The 23,215-nt window shown below is 42.4% G+C and overlaps 1 protein-coding gene across 1 annotated transcript; it reads right to left on the bottom strand.

Annotated features, from left to right (window-relative positions):
* Nucleotides 1-3,357: 3,357 nt before the first annotated feature.
* On the bottom strand, nucleotides 3,358-4,299 carry LOC115514760 (olfactory receptor 2B2). The gene has a single exon (XM_030316937.1). The coding sequence runs from the start codon at nucleotides 4,297-4,299 to the stop codon at nucleotides 3,358-3,360; it is 942 nt and encodes a 313-aa protein (XP_030172797.1).
* Nucleotides 4,300-23,215: the final 18,916 nt, after the last annotated feature.

The raw sequence follows: 23,215 nt of genomic DNA, 5'->3' as shown, positions 1-23,215 counted from the left end.
ACGCAGGGCTCGAACGCACAGACTGTGAGATCATGACCTGAGCCGAAGTTGGAAGCTTAACCGACTGAGCCACCCAGGTGCCCCATAGACTGATTATTTTTGAGAAACAGAAGGTTCAGGAAGAATCTTTCACCTTCCTTTCGTTGCCTAAAAGATTGAGATAGAGCAACTGTTGCAGGAAGGAGCTCTCACCTCCCCCCCACCCCAAGCTGACCGAGCTGAATGCAAACAGGCTGGTGACACGACCCACCCTGAAAGGGCCACAGGCCCCAGCTAACCAATGGGCTGGCTAGACCAGGCAGTTACCAAAAAAGGGAAAAGCCCCCACATCCCCCAAGCTCCCTGACTGTGGCCCCTCACCAACGCCTCGGGGCACACAGCCTCTGCTCTGCTGTCCTGCCCACCGCTCCCCTGCAGGGTACTCCGTAAACTTCTGTGTCTTTTCTTCTGCCTCAGGCGCATCCTTTCACTGCCCCGGCCACGCCCCCATCCATCCGGTCACCCCACAGACAACCCGGTCACCCCACGGACGATCCCGTCTCCCCACGGGCAATCCCGTCACCCCACGGACAACCCGGTCACCCCACGGACGATCCCGTCTCCCCACGGGCAATCCCGTCACGCTACAGACAACCCGGTCACCCCACGGACGATCCCGTCTCCCCACGGGCAATCCCGTCACCCCACGGACAACCCGGTCACCCCACGGACAATCCCGTCTCCCCACGGACAATCCCGTCACTCCAAGGACAATCCCGTCACCCCACGGACAACCCGGTCACCCCACGGACAGTCCCGTCACCCCACGGACAACCCGGTCATCCCACAGACAAGAGCAGATAGAATTGCTTTACCACCTTGGTCATCACTGCTCCATATTATGCAATACTATGGGAAGTGTGCACATTCTACTCAGAAATCGAGATCGGTGACACACATCTAACATTCCCTAACAATACCACGTTAGTACCCTATGCACATAGATAGGTAGTCTAGTATTTGCTATGCTAAATAAATCCAGAATGGATTCTACTTATTTATAATATATATTTTAAGTCATACACTAAATACATTAAAAAATATACTAAATACATTGAATAGTATATTACATTAAAAATAATATATTACATAAGATAATATGTTAAATAATCAAAATAAGTATACCATACATTAACAAGTAATAAGATTAATAATTATTTATATGGCATATACTTTTATTAACATGTCATATATTTATCATATATTTATATTAATATGTATTTGATATATAATATATACTTTTAAAATAATCACAAACTGATAGTGAAATATTTGTAGAATTTTGTTATAAATCACTTTAAAACCATTATATCACGTATTGAATCAATTACTGGCTCAGTTTTAAAAATGTGAAATACCTCAATTTCCATCCCTGGTTTCACTGCTATTTCCTGATCATTCTTAAAGGTTACTGACACTGACTTTGGGATCATATCAGAATTAATCTCTGGTAGTCCAGTATATTATTTATTTGGGCTTCAAAATATGAATGCGTTTCACTGGGGAATGTCTTCTCATACTTCAATCTATTCTCTTAGTGTTTTGCTTCCATTTTCCCTTTTAATTATAGTTCTCACTGATGGAGATAAAAGGTAGGAACTCAGCAAAACATCTTCACTTTAGATATTAGCCCAGCAGTCTCTAAAGTGTGGTCCCCTGGTAGTCCTTACCTAAGCAATCATTAGACATGCAAATTTCCAGGCCCCGCTCTCCCCCAGACCTTAGAAAATCTGGCAGCTGGGTGTGTCCCCCCACCAGGGGGATTTTAAAGCCCTCCAGGCGGTGCTGATACTTGTGGAAGCTTGAAGAACCATTGTGTTGTGTTGGAATGACACTGAGACAGAAATGGATGCTGTTATTGGGAGCTCTTAAGAAATGTGCTAATTGTGTTTCTTGGTTGTCCTTTCTCTTTGTATGGTATACTTAGTGGAAGAAAAAAGTTGGAAAAGAAGGATAGTGAGGAAGCAGTTCAAATGACGACAGTATGACAATCATGAGATTGTCATGCTGTATTATAACCAAATAACCACCTCACGGGGTCTAAGCATTTTCCTCAGCACTGTGGTGATCTCTGAGGGCCATACGGAATTAGCACAGATTACAGCCACCTCAAGGGAACTAACATGGAATTCATAAGCTTTACTTCTTGCTTGAGGAAAAGTGCATCAAATAAGTCATGAATGTTATTGCATGCTGTGCCGCTTTTATTTTCATGATTTAGACTATAAGTGCCTTAGGGTTTAAAAAGAGAAAGATCATATAGATAGTAGGATGATCATGAAAAAACTTTTCACCAAAAAACATTTGCTTCAGGTGTAAAATGTAGCTACAGTTGACAGAATAGAGTAGGACAATTCAGAAGGGGTGAGTGTAGAAGTGGGGGAATAGAAGGTGCAGTAAACCTGGAAGGAACATCATTGAGCATTTTAGGATTATGTTGATGTGGGAAGAGTGGTAATAATTTAAGCTAGGGCTATGAACCTTATATCTACAGTTAAGAGGAGGGGGCTTTGAATGGTTCTGTTAAATTTCCTGTGAAGCATGGGTTGGGTGTGGGTGGGTGTATTCTGGCTGAGTGTGGGTTGAGTGTGGGAGCTGAGTGTGTATGAAGGTATTTGCATGTGTATAAAAATGTTTTGTTTACTAAGCTTTTATTCTAGTCTCACAGAAGTCTAATTCTTCCCCAAGCATACAAACCAGGGGTATCAAGCTTAGGGTGTTAAATATTTTAAGGTTATGCTATTTTAGGGGATCATAACAGACCAGTTAGTGGCACTTGTACAGTGAATATATATAAAAAGTACAACATAGGGGCGCCTGGGTGGCGCAGTCGGTTAAGCGTCCGACTTCAGCCAGGTCACGATCTCGCGGTCCGTGAGTTCGAGCCCCGCGTCGGGCTCTGGGCTGATGGCTCAGAGCCTGGAGCCTGTTTCCGATTCTGTGTCTCCCTCTCTCTCTGCCCCTCCCCCGTTCATGCTCTGTCTCTCTCTGTCCCCAAAATAAATAAACGTTGAAAAAAATAAAATAAAAAAAAAAAAAAGTACAACATAAATGCAATTTTCTATCTATGACATTGTATTTGAGGGAGAGCACCATAATAGTTCTAAGAGTAGTGAGAATAAAGCAATTTAGAGACAATTAAATTATTAAAATACATAAACCTCAAGTCTTTAAGAAGGCCTACCATTTGAGGGGCACCCGGGTGGCTCAGTTGGTTAAGCATCTGACTCTTGATCTCAGCTCGGGTCATGATCTCGGCGTCATGAGTTGAAGCCCCGCGTTGAGAACAATCCAGGAAGGCTTATCATTCGGGCATTCCTATTTCCTGATTAAGAAGACCCACACAATCACCCTCTTAAATGCTCCCTTTACATCTTTATTCCTAAGTGTGTATATAAGGGGGTTCAGCATGGGTGCGATGATCCCATAGAAGAGGGACACCATCTTGCCCCGGTCCTTGGAGTTGGGGGATGGTGGTTGCAGGTACATGGAGATAGCAGTGCCATAGAAGAGTGACACCACAATTAGATGGGAGCCACATGTCCCAAATGCCTTTCTCCGGCCTTCGGCCGACTGGATTCTCAACACTGCTCGGGCAATAAAAGCATACGATACAAGGATGAGGGTCAGGGGTAGTAAAAGAAATAGCACACTGATAAAGAATAGTTCAGCCTCATTTGCTGTTGTGTCCACACAGGACAACTTGAGCAGAGCAGGGACTTCACAGAAGAAGTGATCCACTTCTTTACGGCCACAGAGCGGCAGCTGAAGGGTCAAGGTGGACTGCAACACTGAGTTGCCAAAGCCGCTAATCCAGGACGCGGCCGCCAGCTGGAGGCACAGCCTCTGGTGCATGACGACTGAGTAATGGAGAGGCCGACAAATAGCGACAAACCTATCCAAGGACATGACGGCCAGGAGAAGGCATTCAGTGGAACCCAAGGCCAGGAAAATGAAAAGCTGGGCCACACAGCCGCCGTAACTAATTACTTTCCTGGTGCTGCATATGTTGACCAGCATTTGTGGAACTGTACTTGTGGTGTAGCAAAGGTCCAGGAGTGACAGATTGGTAAGGAAAAAGTACATGGGGGTGTGGAGTTTGGGGTCCAGATGAGACACGGCAATTATCGCCAGATTGCCAAAGATAGTCAAGACATAGGAAACCAGGAACACCACAAAGAGTGGGAGCTCCAGCCACGGTCGATCTGAGAAACCCAAGAGGATGAACTCCCGGGGGGCGCTCGCGTTTACCCCCTTCATGATTGGTGTCTCAGCTCTTGGTTCCCTGCAATAGAAACAGTCATGAAGGTAATAATTACACACTTATTTGCTGTTGTCGATGGGTCATAATTACTTCGCTAATAATCTGCCTACGTTACAGACTGATAGTATCCATAATGTGAAAAAGTACTGATAAAAATATAAATATCTTCCCAAGTATTTCAAAAGTGTTTCTGTATTTGTAACAGCCTATTAGCAGAATGAATTTCAAGACTTTTTATAGCATATCATCAGTTTCCACGTTCACAGAGTTTATCCTTTGACCTTTTATCAGTTTGCAAGTTCATTATTCTCAGTTCTTTCTGCATAGGTACCTACTATTAGGTAGAAGTTGGCATAGTTTCTGCCACTGGAATGTATTCTAATTTCTCCTTAATGCCACGACATTCCCTGTTAGTACGAAGTAGTCAAAATTGTTTAAATCTCACCCCTCCTATCCTAAAAAAAAAAAAAAAAAAAAAAAAAAAAAAAAAAAAAATAGACCGTACCTAGCAACTTATCAGACTCAATTTAAGGAATTATATCCTTTTACTTTTAGAAGGTCAGAATTCGTATAGGAGTTTTTAATAATGAGGAACTTGAAGTCCAACAGGTGTGGTGGGATCATACCTTGTCCAGTCACATTACCCTGGGAATGCTTCTCATCCTCTGATCTTCAGTCTCTTCGTGTCTACAGTGAAAATAAGAATGCTTGTCTAGGTTGTCTCGATGTGAGACATAGCTGCACACGACTGTCTCAACACCGGCCCCAGAAACAGAGCAGTGCGGATGAAGGGAGCTTTCGCGACTCAAGGTCTCCGAGGTGCTCAGAGAGGAATTCCGTACGATTTGCCCAAACTTCCTTGGGTTGCCAATGAGAAATGTCTCTGTCCATTGAAAAGTCACCTTCCCATTTCCTCCTTAACTCCCAAAACATCAGGCTGAGACACAGGGGTCATTGTAACCATCGGCTACGAAGTAACGTGTCACTTTTAGTGTCAGCTGCCTGGCGCATGTCTGGTCCACCCAAACACAGCCACCACGTTCAGGAGAGGGTGACGGTGACACAGGAAGCCCGAGGTGCTCTGGGCAGAAGCTCCATAGAGCCCTGTGTGACCTACAGGTGTGACCAAGCCCGTTCTACCTGCCAAAAATCTCAACAGAACACGCGAAATTATTTCGCTACTTTAGCAATACCAGAATGTAAACTTTTCATTGTTATTCTTGTTCATCAAAATGTTAGCAATGTGTATTTTAACTTTGCTTTATGTATTTTATAGACGATTAACCCGCCCCAAAATATCCCCTCTCTTGCTCTCATCTGCTAAATCGAGATGCATTGGCACAGAAATAGATGTGAAATGATGTTCAGATGTATCTTTAAGTGACAAAAAGTTGATTATTGAACATTTGTGGTGCAGAATCCCATCGATTTAAAAAAGAAATAGTAGATAGACATAGGGACACCTGGGTGGTTCAGTTGGTTGAATGCCTGGCTCTCGATTTCGGCTCAGGTCATGGTCCCAGGGTTGTGGGATCAGGCCCCACATCGGGTTCTGTGATGAGCATGAATCCTGCTTACGTTTCTCTCTCTCTCTCCCTTGGCCCCTTTCCCCCAACTCACTTTCTCTCTCTCTAAAAAATAAATGAATGAATGAATGAATGAATGAATAAAACAAATACGTAAATCAATCAGTCAATAAATAAAATTTACTCTCTGTCTTTTACTTTCAGATTGACCTTCCTTTCGTTGAAGACTTTGATCCCCCTGAGGGCACAGCTGGTTCGTCCTCAAAAAAGACAGGTGTATCAGGTCGCGGCAACCAGATGCGGCCGACAGCGGGTGTCAGGATAAATTACATGTCAGTTGTTATTATTGCTTTGGATTTTCAGATTTCTATTTCTATTCTATTATTTCATGTTTGCTTTTCGTAGCCCTTTCGGATTTCATCCACGTGCGACTCTGAGAAGCACAGTGAATCAGTGGACTTTCTTCCAGGCCGGCTCTGTTCAACCCCAACCCAAGCTGTGGAAGTTCCATCAGTATGTCTGGAGAAGGAAAATGTATGCAGTTGTTTGCCTCATGTGAAACAGCTTCAGTAGCCAATGTGATTTTCCTTTTAAGTCTTACCATCCTTCTTCCCTGTATGGGTTCTAGATAAATAGTTTTAAAGGATACTAAAGCATCAAGAACACAAAACAGACATGAGCTGAGTGACTAGCGTGGAAAGTTTAGAAAGCAGCACGGGGGAGGGGGAGCTCTTCAGAGCTTGCTCCCCCCGCCCCTCCCGCCCAGAGCTGCCCAGAGCACAGATCTATTCCCTCACCAAGTGCTGCAGCTGGTGCCTCCTTCTTCCTCTTCTTCAATGTGGAACACACTTTCAGATGTATTTAGAATTTTCAAAAAACTATGTGTTTGTTTCTTTGTGTTTTTCTGTAAGCGCACCCAGTGAAGGGGCCCAAGGTGGGGAGGGAGGGAGGGGTGCTTGAACTCCTGACCGTGAAATCAAGACCCCGGCTGAGATCAAGAGTTAGATGCTTCACCCACTGAGCGCCCCAGGATCCCCTCCAAGGACTGTTTTGGATGGAGGTGCTGCATCTTTTGTTTTTGGCTGTCATAATCAAAGCCCATTATCTTGCAATTAATGGTATTTTAGAATTAGGAAAAGACGGTAAACATGCGATTTTCGGGTTTCTTGCCTGAAACCTTTTGACTCCCAGGTCAACTTTGCCTGTTCTCTTGTGTTCTGTTTGTTACTGTTACATGGAAACATTCTACTTTGTTTCTAAAGGTATGGGAAACAATGGTGAACTCCAGTTTAACTAAAAGATTCTTCTTTAGGGGCGCCTGGGTGTCTCCGTGGGATAAGCCTCAGGGCTTCGGTTCAGGTCGTGGTCTCACATTTTGTGAGTTTCCAGCCAAGTCAGGCTCTGTGCTGACAGCTCAGAGCCTGGAGGCTGAAAGGGATTCTGTGTCTCCCTGTCTCTGCCCCTCTTCCACCCCCTCTCACTCTCTCTTAAAAAAAAAAAAAGTTAAAAAAATTTTAAAAGATTTTTCTTGAAAAACATTTGTGAATGACGTTGTAAAGAGACAAAGAAGAATGTTACTTCCGGGATTATTCTCGGGTTATTTCGTAAAGTGAGGGCCTTTTGGGTAAAATAAAAGAACTTCAGTTTACCTTTGCTTTTTACATATTTCCAACTACATAGAATCGAATTGTATAAAAGTGCGCTGCACGGTCTCAGGAGTGCTTCTGATGAAATTAGCTGACACAGGCACAACCTGAAAGCTGAGAGCTGGACACAGAGTTGGCTAGCTAGTTATCCTTCAACTGCAATGTATTTAAATACGCGAGTCATTTGTAAATGCCCAGTGTTTTCTTTGCTACAGTCCCATGTCAACATTCCATTAACGCGTCTTACTACCTTGGTTTAGATATTTAGTGAGAAAGACTCAAGTCAATCCTTACGGTAGCAAAAGGTGGATTCCTTTAGGGAGGAATTATTTAAAAATATGTAACCATAATATATTTCATGTTGGATCAGCAAATTTATTTTTGGACACTTGGACTGTGATGTGAGGGGCCGGTGTGTGTGTATGCGTGTGTGTGACAGGAGAGAGCCGGTGGGCGAGCTCTGGGGTATTAGCGTTTTCCCCATCAATAGAAGCCGTAAAGAGCAAACATACAACAATTCCAAGCTGAACCTCATGAACCGAATCAAACTTTTGCAGTAGGGGACGTTCAGCCACAGGCAATCAGTGCGGGGAGTGTGTCAACAACAAACAAGAAAACTGGCTCGAAATACCGCAACTTGTAGCAAGTATATACTTTCTGAAGTGCTTGGGTCATTAAATGAAAACAAAAGTCGCGCTGTGCATGAAGCTTGTCCAGCTTTCGAAAAATGGAAGGACGCAGAACGGAAGTGCAATTCTGCCCGTGGCTTTGAGCGTGCACGTTATAAGCTGTTCTAGCCCATCCACGTCGTAAAGCTGAACGAACGTAAATTTAACTCACAGGATTTTCACTTAATGCCGTGTTTTTATTGCTTGTTTTTTTTTCAAGTTAATATGAAGTCTTATGGCATACCTGCTAACATTTTAGAATGTCTTCATTCTTAAGAAATGTCTTTTGCCCTCCTTTTCTCTAATGTAGATCACACCTTAGGAAACCTGGTAGCTATGTGTCAAGGCTACTGTGTATTGGACTTGTAATATACTTTTATCGTCTCAAAATCCATTAGTTTTCTGCCCACACATCCCCAACCTCAATCTCACAGACTTTCCCCCCACATGCAGCAATCTCCTTGGTGCTGCTGTACCCAAATTTCCCCCAGAAACACCCCCTTCTCTCAAATGTCACCTCCATCTGACCTCGGCTGACTATTCCTCCCAGAGGCTTTCCGTGATTCCAATTCCGCTTCATGTTCTCAGTGTTAGGATCGCACTATTTGCCAACAAGTAGAACAGACAGACAAAAACCTAGGAAGTTCTTATCTGCGTCTCTGCAATTGTATCAGATTTGCTGCCGATTGTTGACACACAGGCCAGGAGTTTGTGGTTGTGGCTGGTCCCTTAAAGGCCACTGGGCAGATCCCCCTGGTCTGGAGTGAAGCTGCATGAACAGCATCTCAAGCTAATGCTATTCTCCCTGTGAGTAACAAGCATTCAACGGGGCAGCAAAGTCAAGTATTTTGATTATGCGAGCCACCAAGGGGATCAGAAAAGAGCACATCTGGGTCGAAGCAGAAGTTAATGGAAGGAGAATTTTAGAAGCTGCTGAGGGGATGTTGGCAAACTTTATCTGTGATCCTCTTAGAATGCCTGAACCCGGAGTCCGGAACACTTGCCCAGATGAATACGCATGATCATCTCTTTGTAAACCTGTACATTGGTTGACCTCATATTGGTCATCTCACTGTGGAATTCTCTCCTCCCGTATCTGAGCTCAAACACTCAAAAAGATAAGGTTTGACAGAGTCTTGGAAGCATCTCTACGAGCTACAGAATGGGGATCAAGACAAGAGAGGTAACAAGAGTTTTCCTCCCCAATCAGCCAGTAAGTCGTCCTACAGTTGGGGGAGTGAGTTAATTGCTTCAGATGTTAGTTTTATCCTTTGTAACATTGTGGGGTCGGTATTTCCTTCGGGCATAAAAGCTGTTTACTTTTAAGGTTTCTCAAATCATCTCATATGCCTAAGAGATAGGCTTCCAAATATCACACAGATTCCATCTTCTTGCTGGAGTGTAAGGATGAACACCGGGATTCATTTTCACACAGCTAATGCATTATAGTTTGGCTTAGCATAATTGACAAAGAAGTTTGCTAAATTTTTCTCCTGTTTAGGAAAGATTACTTTTGCAGGCAGAAAATGAACTTAGATGCTCAGAGATGTTCCTTGCCCAAGGTCTTAGAGCTAGCAAGTAGCAAACTGAAGATTAGAGCCAGGATTGACGTGCTCTAAAGTTCTTATTTCCCATAGAGATTACAAATGTATTCAAAATAACATCCTATATAAACGTTCATAGAAGTTGAAGCAGAATGAATTATATTCTTCCTAGCACATCGTTTGGTCTCAGCTGAGATGTGAAATGTAAACAGTCCATGAAATGGGTGCTTAGAACACTCACATTTTACCAAGTATAAGTAATATGATACTCAGTGTGTAAGGATATGATAGTATTACACCATAGTAAGCGTGTGTATATTACGAAGTAATACTCCGTGAGCTTAGCAATTTTTTGATCTGTATTCTACTTACCTCCATTTTAAGCATTGGAGACAGAGCAATCTATTTTTGTGACCAAGGCGGCTTGAATCCAAGTAGAATTCAAGTTCACAGGTACGTGTTACTGAGCTGTGTAGCTGATTCAATGAAATTCATTCAACTTCTTTTAGTTACGCTCCGTGTAGGTCATGAGGTTTCCGTTCAGAATGAGCTGGAAGATGAGGACTCACAATCACAGATGACCAGAATGTGGTGTTGTGGCATCACACCGTTTGGAATTAGGCCATCAACTGGTATTTTCAGAGCGTTTTTTTCTAACCGGTTTTGCAAGAAACAGAAGTATGCCCTACCTCCTCTCTCAATATTGGTGCTTGTTTTGGTCTCTGGTAGAAATCTCAAACACCGAATTGCAAACTCTTCCCCCACAGTTTATAGTATTTAACCGCATACCCAATGGGAAGAGAGAGAGAGGAGATCTCTGTGCTCTTGATTTGCTCAGCAAACTTCCTCTAGGGACAAAATCCTCAACTTTTTCTAAGACAGAAGTAATGACAATGGGGACTAAAGTTTGTTATCAAAGTTTGATGTTGTGCTGTGGAACTAAGATTTCTTTTCTTTTGTTAACTCTTCATGAGTTCTCTAAAGGCATGCAGGAAGGAATTCTTTATTCCACGTGTAAATTCTCTAAATGGGCCTCTATTTGTCTTAAGAACACTGCTTTATTAACTTCTTTTGTAATACATTTTACATAAAGCAGTTTTAAAAATTAACACAGAGTCAATGAACATAGAGTCAATATATCCCTTATCTTTCATGGATTTGAAATTTTCTAGGCTTAATTACTAAGCTCTTCTTTGACTCAAGATTGCATAGATGTTCTTGTAAGATTTAATTTTTTTAAATTGCAGTATTTACTCTAGCCAGAATATATATTTACAGAATATATATTTTACTTTTGAGAAGAGCTGGAAGATAATATGTAGGCTCACGTCAATTTCCTTTCCAGATGAATAGATTTGACAAACATATATTTATAATTCTGAAAAAAATATTCGGATCTATTAAGTAGAAAAAAACCACAAGCTTTTAACAAATTTGAGGACCCACCCCATAGCTCAATAGGAAAAGGGCAAATTATAGGAATTAACAATATAGAGACTAAGCAAATCCAAATGACCAATATAAGAAAATATGACCAAATTCTCAAATAGAGAAGTATATATTAAAACAGCGATGATAAAACTCTTCATACTCATCAGACTGCAAGCAAACGGAGAATTGAAGGCTACTGCTGATGGGAAAGAAGGAAAAAGGTTACTCACAGATTACTGGAGGAAATGCAAAGAGTTACAGTCTTTCTGGGGGAAAATATGGCAATGACCTCTAAATACTACAAATTCTCAACCTTGCGCTGTCCGTCCTTGGAATCTCTCTCAGAAATCTAACGGGGCACCTGGGTGGCTCAGTCAGTTAAGTGTCTGCCTCTTGATTTGGGCTCAGGTCATGATCTCACGGTTTGTGAGTTTAAGTGCTGCATTGGGGCTCCTCGCTGACAGCATGGAGCCTTCTTGGGATTCTCTCTCCCTCTCTCCCTGCCCCTCCCTTGTGTTCTCTCTCTCTCTTTCAAAATAAATAAATAAACTCCAAAAAAAAAAAAAAAAAAAGGAGAGAAATCTAATCGTATATAAGGACAAATGGAAAATAATGCTTGATGTAGAAATATTTTAATGGCCGGAGATGGAGAAAAATACAGAGTATTTTACAATAGTAAACTCACTAAATAATTAATATAGTCACAGAATGGGAAATATTCATCCATCTAGAATAAGCAATGATGGCTCTAACAAATGGTTTGGAGATGTTTTCCTGAGATATTGCTGAATGAGCAAACAAAATGCAGAAAAATGCACATAACCTGGTCATAATTTTGTAAAATAATGATTTAAGACACCCTGAACATGATTTTTTTTAACGTATTGTTGGTATGAGAGTTGATGAGAAAATATGTTTGTTTTTCTCTGGAATAATAGCAAAGGCTACTTCTTAGGTAATTAACATGAATAACCTGGAGATAGAGGACAATAGCCACAGAGAGAAAAGGAGGAAGGGTATGAAGAAAAACTGGAAAAGAAAAGAAAAGAAGATTTTGTGTACATTGAAACATTTTTTGAAATTAATAGCAGTGATTGCTTCTGGACAGAATAGAAGTAAGGATGGGGATGGTCAGGGCAAAATTGTACTACTGCATGCATTTTTTTTTTTTTTTTACAATGTTTTTTAACAGGCTATAACTTATTTATCTTCAACAGGTGTGGGGGGCCGGGCCCCGGTGCCAGGCTGAGACCGGGTCGAGCAACGTTCCCTGTTGACTCAAGCCAACCCGGTGGTTCCCCCTCCCATTCCCCCACTTTCAAGGGCATACGAAAGCCTTGTCAAGGCTGAGAGAGTTAATTCCTGAAGCCTGTGGTCTGCAGGTGTTGGCAGTAATGCTACCTCCCTTTTTCTACCCCGAGTCAGATAGAAACAAACATGGGAACTGTGTTTTGCTAGCAATCTTATCAACAAGGTCTTGTGACCCGTCTAGAAAATTCACAAGAAACACAGAACTAAATGTTTTGGTTGGCAGCGATTATGTGAAACCTGATTATTCTTAGAATGACCTGATCCATAAGAGTCTTATATTATAAAAGATTGTGTACAGCAACAATAAAGCTGTCACTTGGGCCATCAGCCCAGGGGACCCTCCTGTTCCCAAACTTTCTCTTCTCTCTTTTTTTCTTGCATTCCCCTACCCTCAGGACCCTGACCTCGGTGTTTGTCACGCCGGTCGCGACAAACAGGTTGTAATTTAAATGAACGAAATTACAGTTTAAAAGAAAGTAAGCGAGGCCTAAAGAAAATATAAATAAAAATAAATATTTATTCTGCAGAATGGATCAAGTGTAGATAAACTGAAATTGTTTCACAAGTCCTGAAACATAGAAATTACCAAGCAATGCCCACTTCTCTCGTCCTGAAATGGGGAAGAGTCTGCTGAATTTATTATCCAGACAGATGCCCTGCTGTCCTTTGAAAGGATTATTTCCTCAATAATCTTGTGATTATCTCGATTGCCCTATGAGAGCGAGCCATTATCTCCACAGATATGTAGCTAGTGAACTGGGTTTGGAGAGGTTCAAACAGAATGTGTTAGGAAACTGGCTGATTCACATTACTATTTCACAGTAAAATTTCAGGGGAGTCAAAAGTTATGGGTGAATTTTTGATTGAATTACATAGAAAATGTGAAATAGTATATGGATAAGTTTTCCTCCCACTGGAAGCCTTATTGATAACATAAAGAATCCATTAACATGTATTTTATATGTTATATATATTATACACTGTATTCTTTTTTTTTTTTTTAATGTTTTAAACATTTATTTACTTTTGAGAGACAGAGCATGAGTGGGGGAGGGGCAGAGAGAGAGGGAGACACAGAATCGGAAGAAGGCTCCAGGCCCGGAGCGGTCAGCACGGAACCCAATGCGGGGCTCGAACTCGGGAACCGTGAGATCATGACCTGAGCCAAAGTCAAACGCTTACCTGACTGAGCCACCCAGGTGCCCCTTTGTTCCATGGACTATTACACTGAACACGTATTTTTTGTGTTTGTTCCTTCGGTAGCTCTCTGATATTTTACACAAATGATTTGTTGTATTTCTTGTGGCTTTTCTAGCTCTTGACTCCTGGAAACTATTGTCTTGCCTGGAATCAGAAATCTTGAATCAGATTTGAGCTGAATTTGTCATAAACAGCACATTTTTTGCTGGTGTGGGTGGCTTCAGGGGAACATCAGAGGTGGATTTACCATGAAACTAATCATTCTTAATCCTCATATCCATCACTGACACACGGGCACCTTCAAAGACCCTGGGAAGGGGACACCTGGGTGGCTCAGTCAGTTGAGCGTCTGACTTCAGCTCAGGTCATGATCTCAAGGCTTGTGAGTTCAAGCCCCGCGTCGGGCTCTGTGCTGACAGCTCCGAGCCTGGGGCCTGCTTCTGATTCTGTCTCCCTCTCTCTCTGCTCCTCCCCTGTTCACTCTCTCTCTCTCAAAAGTGAATAAACATTAAAAAAAAAATTTTTTTTTAAAGACCCTGGGAGGGATCCCAGCAATGTGTACACATGAACATATGTTTTTGTAAAATTTCCAAAAAATAATTTATCCATAATTAGTTAAGGCCACACTCTCTTTCCCACTCCCCTAGGGAGACAAGCTGACCAAAGTAAAGCCATTTTGGTTTTATGCTCATCCTTAACATAAAAGTCAACAGGTCATATAAAGAGTGCCCAGGTCCGACTCAGGGAGAAGCTCAAGACCCCACTCCCTCAGGCAGTAAAAGCCACAAAGGCTGGACATTCTTGCAACTGCTCTTGTGGGTCATTCCACAACCGTGAGACAATAGAAAAACTAACCGCCCCATTGAAGTGATAAACCGGAGTTAAAGAGTAAGCCCCTCCCTATACTTTAGCTAATTGAAGAAATCTCATAAAACCCTTTGCTGGAGGCAAAGGGCGGGGGTCCTCTTCCCCATCTGGGAGGAAAGATCGCTGCTTACTTCTATACTTAAATCGTTGTCCCTTTCTCTACGTGGCTTGTTCTTGAATTCTTTCTCGCACAAAACCAAGAACTCTCTGGGCCGTGCGCCTGAGTGAGGCCTGTCCTCTCGGGGCCTCCACTGGCCTGACATACTCTGCCATAAGTCTCATGTCAGTTGGTAATGATGCAACTGAGGGAATTCCTGTCACCCGGCTGAGAGAGAGTTGTTTTAGGGACATAGCCGTTCCCGTATATAGGAATGGCCTCCTGGTGTAGAGACGGCTTCTGGCCCTGCTGCCTGCCTCACCCGTGTCGTGATGTCTGCGTGGAGCAGGGCAGGATGTGAAGACGCCCGACGATGCCAGAACCCGCGGCGTGTGCGGAGAGGAGCCGCGACCCAGCTGCTCAAGCCTCGGAACACGAGCTCGTGATCACCGGCAGGACCCCAGTTGATGAAGGGTCGTATTTTCAGAGACATAAAAGAGAATCTCAACACAAAGCTAATAGAACTCAACTCTACTTTGGAAAGGTGTTTCGCACTGGGCAAGAAAAGCAAGTGAGAAGTCAGAGATCTCTGATGTGCATCAACACAGAGTATCTTCCATTGTCATCATTGAATTTGTTGATTAGAAAACAATTACAGAAAATCCGTCAGGCAAATTAATTAATGACATCTGAGGGAAAAAAAGCAGAGTGCGTGAATCATTGAAATTGTACTTTCTTCAGATAAAATCTGAATAGAAATATGAACAGGATCTTGGATTTGTTTTTAATATTCCAATTAACAAAGAGGCGTGAATCAAAGAGCATCTTTGAAAGTGATTTGCATTCTTAATATCTGAAGAAAATATTAACGTCAATGAAGGTAACAGAAAAGTAGTAAAATGTCACTATAATATTTGCATGAAGCATCAACGAGAAAATGATTAATGAAGTGCTATTATGTCATTAACTGTTTCACAAGAAAACTTGCAATCCCTCCCCCCCCCCAATTCTTACACAACATGTAAAAATGGAAATGACCACAGGTTTTCCCCAAATGTGAAACAACAGTAAGGATTTACAAGCCTTCTTGATAATGAGTTGTGAAGGCAACAGGAAACTTCTAAACTATTTCTGTTAACTGATAACAAGTAAAATTTGATCAGCCACGCCACACTAAAGCAGAGATTCAATTATCTTTCTATTCTGTCTATAGAAACTTGCAACCTGAAATTACTTTTACGTTAAAAAAAAATGGAAAATTAACTAAGGAGTTTCCATCCATAAAACAGAGAGCATAGACGTGTATCAGGCGGTTAATTTTAAAATGATATATTATTTTTTAGATTCTGTGATGTCACGGAGGAAAATATTTTCCTCTACCCTCTTATGTTCCATAATTGAGGGCATATAAATTAAAATAACAAAAGACAGATTAACGGGAGAAAAGGCATACAATTTTTATTAATATTTTAGTGCATAGGAGTTCACAGAAAAGAGGTGAAACTCTAGGAAGCAGCTAGACCCAGGGGCTTATATATTATTTTAACAAAGGAAAGGGAGTTTGGGCTTCAAGGGATAATAAACTGTGGAGATGTGACTAGGAAGTAAATAGAGGAAACTGATGGAAACTAAGGGCTGTTTTAATAAAAAGATTGGTTTATGTAGACTCATCTCAAGGCTCTGTCTGTCCCCGGTGATAAGAGTCCTCCCTCTTCCTGGTATGGAAGAGGGGATACCTTCACCAAGGGAAATTTATGTCCCGATTTTAGGCAGAAGAGGGGAGGGCAGAGGACTCTGTGCATCTGCTGAATCTCATTTGTCTTCAGCTAAAAATAATCCTTGGGCCAAACTGACACATTTTAGAGTGGTTTATCCTGACCACCTTCAGTGGTGATAAGGGTGTTTGTCTCCTTTCAGAAATAGGTAATTTGTGTGATTTCTTTTCTAATGCTAAGTACATATTGATTATTATATCTACTTTTTATTTTTTATTCTGTATTTATTTTACTAAAGTGAACCTCCAGGATTGTGTAAGCTCCAGGCTTCCCCAAGCTTGGATCGGCTCCTCCATAGTACAGACTCGGGACTGGAAGTCAGAGCGGTTTTCCAATTACAGTAGAGGGAAATGATTCTAGAATTTTCTAGTTGCTTTGGCACCAGTTCCCGGGCCCCAGAATCTTTCTGACTCAGGCGAGGCAGGGTGAGGGAGCACAGACAGATCCCTTGCCGGTTCAGTTCTGCATCATGGTTCTGGGAGTTGTTTCTGGAAGCTCAACATAAAGCACGCTCATGAGCTTGTGAAATTCCCGGTACTTCCCGAGAACTCCTTTATTTAAGCGAACCAAGAGGAATTATTTTGTTAGCAATTGGGAAGCCTTCTAGATATGGGACCTGGTACCAGTAATGAAGTTTTGGGGTGATGGTGGGGTGGTCCAGAGCTGACGGACAAGAAAGAATTCTTGAAGACATCTTTGGTGCGAAAAGATGATTCTATTAAAACATGGAGACAGGACCCGCGGGCAGGAAGAGCTGCATGGGGTAGCTCATTATATATCCTCAGGTTGGGAGGGGGTCAGGGATTGAGTAAGTCTCTAAGGAATTTTGGAAGCAAGGTTTTTCCGGGACCTTGAGGGGCTAGCTGTTGCTACAGAAACACCATTTATCACCGTGTAGTAAAACCTCAGTCATGAGACCCTTCAGATATATATCAGGGGCCATAAGCTTAGAGTATGATTGCCAGCATATACTTGGGGCAGTTGAGATCAAGGAAGCTTCCAAAGGAATTTTTATATGTTAAAGTAGACTTACAGGATCCTGGGGGTTGGGATAATGTTAAGCTAAGGCTCGCTTTTGTCCCCAACAAAGTGCCATCATCGAGGCAGCTGAGCTCCTAGAGGGAGTTTTCTCTGCCGGGTTCAAGGACTTGTCCATGGCTGTAGTCAGTAAGGGAATTTAATTTTTCATTTGCCTTAGTTTCCCACATCACCGTGGCCAGCACTTAAACCTCTTTCATTATTGGGCGGCCAGGAGTGTCTGAGGAATATCACACATGTCCCACCTGGGTGGGGGAGGGGGCGGGGGGGGGCGGTGCTGTAACCTGTACTTTGCCCTCAGCTTGCCCCAGCTCTCCCATCATTAAATTACCTCCTGTGGTATCTGGAATGAAGCTTTGCATTCAAGGCTTGTCGCTATAGATCTCCAGGGCCGGCACAAGGGCACGAAGCCTGGAGTTGGGGAAAGCTGCTTGAAGTGTGTGGGACAGCTTGAAGAAATAATACTACAAACTCAAGCCTTCAAATTGTCAGCTCAAATCAGGATCAGAGGACCAGGATTTTTTTTTTTTTTTAAATAAAAGATTGTCCTCAGCCAACCTTTTATTTCTTGTCATTGTCGGGCTAAATATAAAAAAATAAGTTGCAGAGAATGATCCTGTGGGCTTCTGAATCAAATTCTAAATCAGATTCATAGCCCTGTGATACATTGTACTATAAGAAATGGATATTTAATCCTAGTCCCTGGTTCCTGGCATAAAGACTCCTAAAACCCTAGGAATTTCCTGAGTGATGGGAATGAAGAGTCTTTTGTTATTCATAATAAACTCCTTTCCATCACCCCCGGGTTTATTATGCTAACGAGGGGACTCTGGCTGGGGGCCAGGAGCTTCCAGAAGGGTGCTGGTTGCCGGAGGAAGTGGCCACAGGATTAGGGGGTCGGAAGTCTCAGCTGCACGTCCTGACTGTCTGGAGAGACTGAGCTGGTCACCAGCGGCTCGTGATCTAGTCAACCACGCCTAAATGACCGAGGTTAGGAGAGCTTCTGGGTTGGTGAGCACACGGACCAGCAGGCAGGAGGCACACCCAGGGACCTCGCCCTCTGGATTTCCTCCAGTTGGCTGTTCCTGAGCTGTGTCTTTTAGGCTAAGCCAGTAATAGTAGCTTAGCTGCTTTTCTGAGTTCTGTGAGCCATTCTAGCAAATGATCAAACCTGAGGAGGGGGTTGTGGGAGCCCCTGAATTGATAGTCGGTCCTCGTCCTGTCGGAGTTGAAGCGGAAACCCCTATGCACTCGCTGTCAGAAGCAACGAGAGTAAAAGTGGTTCCGACGTGGTTCGAGTAAAAACAGCTCCGAACTCTGCGTGATTTACTTTTGATGAAACGTTGGACGCTATTTGGAAAGAATGGGACCCCAGGGATTGGAACAGGGACCTTTGGTGGTTTTAGACGATCCTGTGTATCTAAACCCTTAACGTCCACGGGGATTTCCGAGACAGAGCGAGACTCTCCTTTTCTCTAGTGAAGCGGTCAGCTGAGCGGATCTTGACCAAAGCAGTTCCTTGGCAAGAGGACAATTCTCGTCAGTCCCTACTCCTAAGCGGAGCATCCGATCACCGTGTGCCCTGGGGACGCAGTTACAAGTGAAACCTTGGAGGGAACTGCTTTCACACTACAAGAACCGCAGGCATTTGCTTTAGTTTTTGTCACCAGAAACTCGGTGAATATGTGTGGGAATGGTTTCTGGGGGTGACACCAGGGAGGGAGAATGTTTTACATTGAGATGTTTTATCAACCTGGAATTACCAACAGATTTGGAATTAATGTCAGAGTTTGAACAGCTGCTAATGTTTTCATGTTTGGCTGTTTTACAATTTGGGCTAAATGATGGGCTGCGGTGAGTGCAGTTGATTTGCTAGAAGTTCATTAGAATATAAATGGATTTTTCTCTTTGCAGCTGGATCACTCAGGTCCTGGACGTGAGATGGCCCAGAGGACGTTACGTTTATCATGGAATTAACAGTTGGCATGGAGAAGAACACGGGTGAGGGTGCCAGCATCCTGAAAAAGTGTCCTGTAAGACCACAGATCCTTACTGTTAGCATTTCGCCTATATTTCTCCGGTGGTGCCTCCAGCCATTTATCTGAGTAATTGGGTACTTGGGAAAGGAATTCCTCTCTTCTGGGATTATTGGACCTTAGCTCTGAGCTGATCTTTTCCCCCCTGGAGACTCTGACTACTTAGTCAACCATTAAGTATTGAGATTTGCAGCAGTTAAAGGACATTTACTGTTTTCATTCAGGCTTACCTTATGGAGGTCCAGAGGACCCACAAATCCAATTTGTAGTCATTTTCCCTGATTCTGGGTGTATGGACCACACCCGTACTCAACAACTGAGCAAACTCCACGTTGATTCTTTGACCCGCAGAGCAATTGGCATTATGACCGGAGGGCAAAGCGGAAGTTCTGAAAATGGTTGATTACTGAAAATAATAGTTACCCCAAATCTGTACCACTTCCTGGGAGGACTGCAGAGAATAATACTTCCAGGAAACACCTGGGGGGCTCAGTTGGTTAACCTTCCGATTCGGTTTCGGCTCAAGTCATGATCTCGTGGTTCATATGTTCAAGCCCCACATTGGGCTCTGTGCTGACACTGTGGAGTCTGCTTGGGATTCTCTCTCTCTCTCTCTCTCTCTCTCTCTCTCTCTCCTTCTCTCCCTCTCTCCCTCTCCCTCCTCCTCCCCCCATTCATATTGTCTCTTTCAAAATAAAATAAACTTAAAAAAAAAGACTTGGAAGATTGTCTTCGATCCTACTTAATATTTTTGGTTTGGCCTGTGCATAGACAGATGAACCCAGTGAATGAAATGGATTATTGTACACTTAATCAAGTGGCAATTTTAATTGCAATTGGTCTTGAAGTTGTGGCCTTTTTACTGTGAGAATGAATCCAGCTTCTGGTTCCCGGCGTGTACCTACTGCCAATAACAGTTATTGCCATGAGCCAATAACACCAAGGGGAGGAGCACAATGTACCTTCATCGGTTTCCCCAGGCAGCTCCCAAGCTCCATGTCACAACTATAGGACCCTTGCTTGTCTTATCATCTGACAGGATTTCATGGCATTTCGCCAACATTTAGTGATGTCAAAGATATTTTCATGAGATGTCAGTTATATTTTCTACTCATTTACTCATTTTCAAATTGTTTCTATAGTTGAATTTTTTTTTTTTTTTTTTTTTTTTTTTAAGAGTGAGAGAGACAGGGCAAGAGCAAGGGAGGGAGGGGCAGAGAGAGAGAAGCAGGGGAGGGGCTGGGGAGGGGCAGAGAGAGACAGAGGGAGACACCAAATCCAAAGCAACCTCCAGACTGAGCTGTCAGCCCAGAGCCTGGTGTGGGGCTCGAACTCACAAACCACAAGTTCATGACCTGAGCCAAAGTCCGACACTTAACCAACTGAGCCACCCAGGCTCCCCTCTATAGTTGGGTTTTAACTGTTGTTTATATATTCTAGTTGTGAATCTTTTGTCGGATATATGGCTTGCAAATAACAGGGACTTTCACACAGCAGATGTTTCCAATTTTGATGAAGTCCAATTTATTGATTTTTTTTTCTTTTATGAATCATGCTTTCGGTTGCATGTCTAAGAAAATAAAACTTTATGCAGTTTTTTTCAGATTCTGTGTCTCCCTCTCTCTCTGCCCCTCCCCCGTTCATGCTCTGTCTCTCTCTGTCTTAAAAATAAATAAACGTTAAAAAAAATTAAAAAAAAACTTTATGCAGTGTTATTTTTTGGTTTATCTTTCTTAGAGTTTCTGAAATTTTTGAATATGTTAGTTAATGTTTGTTATTGGAAATCTAAACAATCATCTTTTCGTATTTTGCTTCTGCCCTATCCTTTTTCACTTCTTTTCATGCCTAATTAATAATTTGTATCTGAAACCATTTGTGTATGACATGTATGTGGTTATGTTCATAATTTGTTTTCACTTTTTTCTTGGTGTTACAGTTGTTGTTGGGTGTCTTCTGTTTCTAGTCACTGCTTCTACGTTACGATGTTGAACTCAGGCTGAAATTTTTCAGTTATTTTACTTTTCATTTCTAGAATGTACATTCTATTTTTTGCGTTTCAAGTCTCTAGTGAAACTCACAGGAGTGTGTGTGTGTGTGTGTGTGTGTGTGTGTGTGTTGGTCCATATTTTTCAACAAACTAATCACAGTTGTGTTAAAATATTCACCTACTGATTTCATGATCTGGGTTATCTAGAGATCTCTTTCTATGGCCTTTTTTTTTTTAAATATTGATTACTGATTATATGGTCTTGCCTCTTTTCATGTCTAATAATTTTTATTGCATACTCGACTTTATGTAAATGCACAATAAAGGCATTAGATGATGTGATTTCCCACCAAAGGGGTTTCCCATGATGTCCTTTGAGTAGGTCGGGTGAAGGGTTCTTTTTCTCCCACTTTACCATCTTCTTCCCATGCTACTTTGTCCCCTTACATACAACCTCAACAAGTGTCTCACGTCTTTCATTTTGCCAAATTCCTCTAAATTTTCCCTTCTCGCTCTATTGTATCCTCTTAACCAAGAATTTACTCCCTAATCATCTGCCTCTTTAGGTTTTCTTTAAAATAACTAAAATCCAATGTAGAGTATAGTAAGTGCAGTACAAGCATAATAGAATCGCGAATAAAGAGCTTCCGGAACTTCCAGCTTCTGGCTGTAAGAGAATAGCCAGAAAACCAAAGAGCCATGAGAATATTTTCTAGGAAGCATATTTTGACTAGCCTTGATGATTTCGGTATTACATTTAATAGAATGAACTCTCCCATCTGAGAGAACATCAAAGGCAAGGAGAGATATAGTGAGGAGAAATCACCATTATCCAAGATCGACTTTGTGTCAGGGACAAGGCTAGATAGTATTTCTTACCTCCTGTAACTTTCATGGAAACCCTCGAGAGTAATTTTTCTCCTTCGTGATGGTGAATGAGGTTTCTAGTTTTCAAGCCTGCGACGATTGTTTCCGAGCTGGAGCCGGAGCCATTTTGTTTTGAAAGGCTATCCTCCTTCCCCTTCATTCCAAGTTATTTTCCAGGGATGACTCAGTTTGTCGTTGCTTAAGGGAAATGGTGAGTAACTTGATGCATTTCAAGTGTAAACTCAACAGAAGCTCTTGTGCGGAGAGCTGGAAACGGAGGCTGGTCCAGAACCAACATTAACCCTGAGGAATAAATGTGTATTTCCGTGGGCGATCAGGGTCCCTTCAGGACTTTAAGTCCCTATATTTCAGAAGGGCTCCTTTTGTAGCAAAGCGAAAGATAATTTTAAGCAGCGAGACTCTAGAGAGTCACTAACTGATGAACAAACCAAGTAAGAGCTAATGATATACTGGCGAGGGCCAGAGAAGCGAAAAGGGAAAAGAAGAAGTAGGTGTGAAAGAGATGTTATGGGTAGTCTTAAAAACTGAATGGATGTGAGCATTCAGGGAGAGAGATGGCTCAGGAAAACTGTCATAGTTTAAAACTTGGTGACTGGACAAATCGCAATGAGGTAAAAATCAAGAAAAGCAGGCTTGGGAAATACGGTTCAAAGAAATGGTGGACGCTTGACATGAAATTTTATGAACGCCTGTGATAACAGTTTTATAAATAATCTGCTTACTTCCACAAAAGCTGCAGGGCTAACAGATCAGATTAAGTTCCAATAAAAGAGGTTTGTGTAAAGGTAATTGCCTTTGATGGAAGTGACTGACGTAGACTTAGAGGCTGCATTCGGTGGCGTCCCATCACAACATATTACCATATTACGTCAAATGGTAATATGCTGGGAAGCATCTC

This window comes from Lynx canadensis, chromosome B2, assembly GCF_007474595.2.
Source record: "Lynx canadensis isolate LIC74 chromosome B2, mLynCan4.pri.v2, whole genome shotgun sequence".
In the NCBI taxonomy this organism is placed as follows: Eukaryota; Metazoa; Chordata; class Mammalia; order Carnivora; family Felidae; genus Lynx; species Lynx canadensis.
This window is presented reverse-complemented; position numbering and strand designations above follow the sequence as displayed.